Source organism: Pistacia vera, unplaced genomic scaffold (assembly GCF_008641045.1).
Source record: "Pistacia vera cultivar Batoury unplaced genomic scaffold, PisVer_v2 Contig99, whole genome shotgun sequence".
Lineage (NCBI taxonomy): Eukaryota > Viridiplantae > Streptophyta > Magnoliopsida > Sapindales > Anacardiaceae > Pistacia > Pistacia vera.
Window position 1 is genome coordinate 599054 of NW_022196878.1, and position 3296 is coordinate 602349.

Sequence of the window (3296 nt, forward strand, 5' to 3'; positions counted from 1 at the left end):
GACTATTCTCTTATCCATCATCTCTTCTCCAAGTAGTCTGATTTTGTTGACCACATTAATCAGTCGGTCAATGTGCTCTTTAACGTTTTTAGACTCTTGCATCTTTTGCATTTTGAACTCCCTTCTTAGATTCAAGACAAGCATGTTCCTAGTTTTGTCACTTCCAACAAACTCCTCCTTAAGCTTATCCCAAGCTTATTTTGCTGTCGCACAAGCCATTATTCTTGTGAAAATAAGTTCTATGACAACTAAGAGCATCTTCAATGATGTTCTTTATTTTAAAGAGCATATTTTCTATAAATAAAGAGCATCTTTATTGATTTCTAAATATAAAGAGCAAAAATTTTATTCAAGTCTATTGGACTCTTTAAATTTTAATTCTTTCTTTTGAATTTTCTCATAAAGCATTTATGATTTTAATTTTTTCCCTCTTTTCTTTTTCCTAAATTTCCCTCTTTATATTTCATTACTTTCCCTCCATTTTTCTTTGTGAGTTAAACCGTTTCTTTTATATTCAATAGATCAATTCCATCTAAACTGTTCCTTTTATATTCAATTGATCAATTCCATCTTCTCCGGCACAATCTTTCCACCTCTTTTCCTTTCCGTTACGCCATGCTTTCTACTAGTTTAGTCAGTGTTATTCTTGATGATTCCGATTCAGATGATGATTTGGAGATGACAATATCTGCCATAGGAGAGTTGCTTAATAAAAGAAGGAGGACATCACTACATCGTGGTTCAGTTTATGGTCATGCCTATATATGGCGTGATAGAGTTCATGGGCATCACAAGCTTTTTCATGACTACTTTGGAGAAAATCCCATGTATTCTCCAAATTTATTTCGAAGGAGGTTTAGAATGAGTCAATCTCTTTTTCTTCGTATTCAATCTGCTGTAGAAGCTCATGACCTATATTTTGTTCAAAAAAGGGATGCTGTTGGATTTTTAGGTTTGTCTTCTCTCCAAAAGATCACTGCTGCATTAAGGATGCTTGCATATGGAGTTGCAGCAGATTATATTGATGAATATGTAAGGATTGGTGAAAGCACTGCAGTTGAAAGTCTTATAAAATTTGTTAAAGCAATAGTTTCAATTTTTTTGGAGAAGTACATGAGATCTCCAAACAAAATTGATATTGATAGATTGTTAAAATAAGGTGACAATCGTGGGCTTCTTGGAATGTTAGGAAGTATTGACTGTATGCATTAGAAATGGAAAATTTGTCTAGTTGCTTGGAAGGGGATGTATGTTGCCCATGTTCATGAACCAACTATAGTTCTTGAAGCTATAGCTTCATATGATCTTTGGATATGGCATGCATTCTTTGGACTACCAGGATCACATAATGACATAAATGTTTTAGAGCGATCTTTTTTATTTATAGAACTTGCTGAAGGACGAGCTCCACCAGCTAACTATTCAATCAATGGTCATGACTATACAATGGGATACTACTTTGCTAATGGTATATATCCTTCATGGTCAACATTTGTGAAAACAATTCCATTTCCACAAAGTCATAAACACAAACAATTTGCTACAGCTCAAGAGTTAGCAAGAAAAGATGTTGAATGAGCATTTGGAGTGTTGCAAGCAAGATTTGCCATGTACGTGGACCAGCACGTTTGTGGCATCGTGAAACTCTAAAGGACATTATGAAAGCTTGTATCATATTACACAATATGATTGTTGAAGATGAAAGACAGGTTAAAAATTTAGATTATAATTATGATGCATTTGATGTCAATCCAGACATATCAATTTCGCACAAGCATGCGGCAAAGCTTTTGGAATTTGTTCAATGTCATCGTTGCATTAGGGATAAAGATATTCATTCTCAACTACAACAAGACCTAATCGAGCATATATGGAAATTACATGGAAGTCATATGTAACTTTTTAATTTCGTGCTAATGGTGTTTGCAGCATAGGTTGGTTTTGTGGCATGCTGCTAGTGTATTCAATCTGCTTTTAGTGCCTAAAGTAGCTTTCTGCAAGACATTTTTTTTTTTTGGGCAAGCAAACAAACAAACTTTATAAAAAAGGCCAAAGCACATTTGACCAAGAGTTACAGCATGATTGAAAAAACAAACTTTATAAAAAAGGCCAAAGCAAAATTGACCAAGAGTTATAGCCTGATTGAAAGAGAAACAACAAAGCAGTAAGAAAATTGTAGAAATAGACCTAAAAGAAACTAAAAAGCAAAACCACCACAACAGCAATAGAGCTTCAACCACCAAAACTGGCATTTTTTTTTTTTTACTAATAAGCATAACAGAGCTTCAACCACCAAAACTAAAATTTAGCAATTTTTAGATCTCCTTTCACTGATTTCTTTTTGACGTTGAATATAAAACTTTGCAAGCATTTGAGGCATCCCAACTGGATCTATAGCCATTATCCTTTCATCCTCCTTCATTTGTTCTAATCGCAGCTTTTCTTGCTCATAAGCAAGTCTCTCTTGTCCTTGAATATATGCCTTTTCAAATAATTCTAATTTCTTTTCATTGAATTGTCTCTTTTTGTCTCTGATTTCTTGTAATAAGTTCACATATGAACCTGTTGAGTCATTTTCCATATCTTTGCCCTTCCTTTTCTTTCTGTCTTTTTTAGCTTTCCTTCTAGGTGGTCTCTCTATGTCCACAAAGTCAAGACTTGTAATGTTGTCATCTCTAAAATTCACTTGAGTCTCTGATGTAGGAGTAGGACTTTTCTCTTTCTTTTTTATCGGTTTTTTCTTTTGGCAATCTTCCTTCCAATTCGGTTGAAGTCTCAATATATTCTAACAATGCTCAAATTGGAATTTAGCTTTATTTAGTTCTTGGTATAGGCATTTTGCATTAGCAATCTAGAAAAGAAAAGAAAAAAATACAAACTAAAAAAGTTTCAATGGTCATTATATGAGTTTTTCAACAGGTAATAAATCTAATTAGTCAAAAAGTCCCCATGCAATAATATAAATATATTTCTAAAATATAAAATAATAAATACCTTGTCTTGCTCATTGACGCCACTTTGGTTTCTTGATTCAATTTGAGCATAGCATCCACAAAATTTGTTTGTAGCTAATTGAATTGTTGACCAACGGTTCATCAAAGAAACTTGTGTATGTTTAGATTCAAAATTTTTGTATTTATGGAAGTACTCCCACAATTGTGCCCAATATGTTTTGTGTTTCTGTTCATTTCCTTGCATAGCATCTAAACTGGTATTAAGACATGCTGACACAATGAGAATATCCTCTTCTGTAGTAAAGCTACCGCCACGTGATCTTTTAGAGTTAGATTCAACTG

General features: G+C 33.5%; 1 protein-coding gene across 1 annotated transcript; it reads left to right on the forward strand.

The window, feature by feature from the left end:
- The first annotated feature begins 615 nt into the window (after positions 1-615).
- Positions 616-1578, forward strand: LOC116121499. The gene is made up of 2 exons (XM_031407447.1): positions 616-1063; positions 1232-1578. Exons 1-2 carry the CDS (start codon positions 616-618, stop codon positions 1576-1578), a joined length of 795 nt encoding a protein of 264 aa, XP_031263307.1.
- The last annotated feature ends 1718 nt before the right edge of the window (positions 1579-3296 follow it).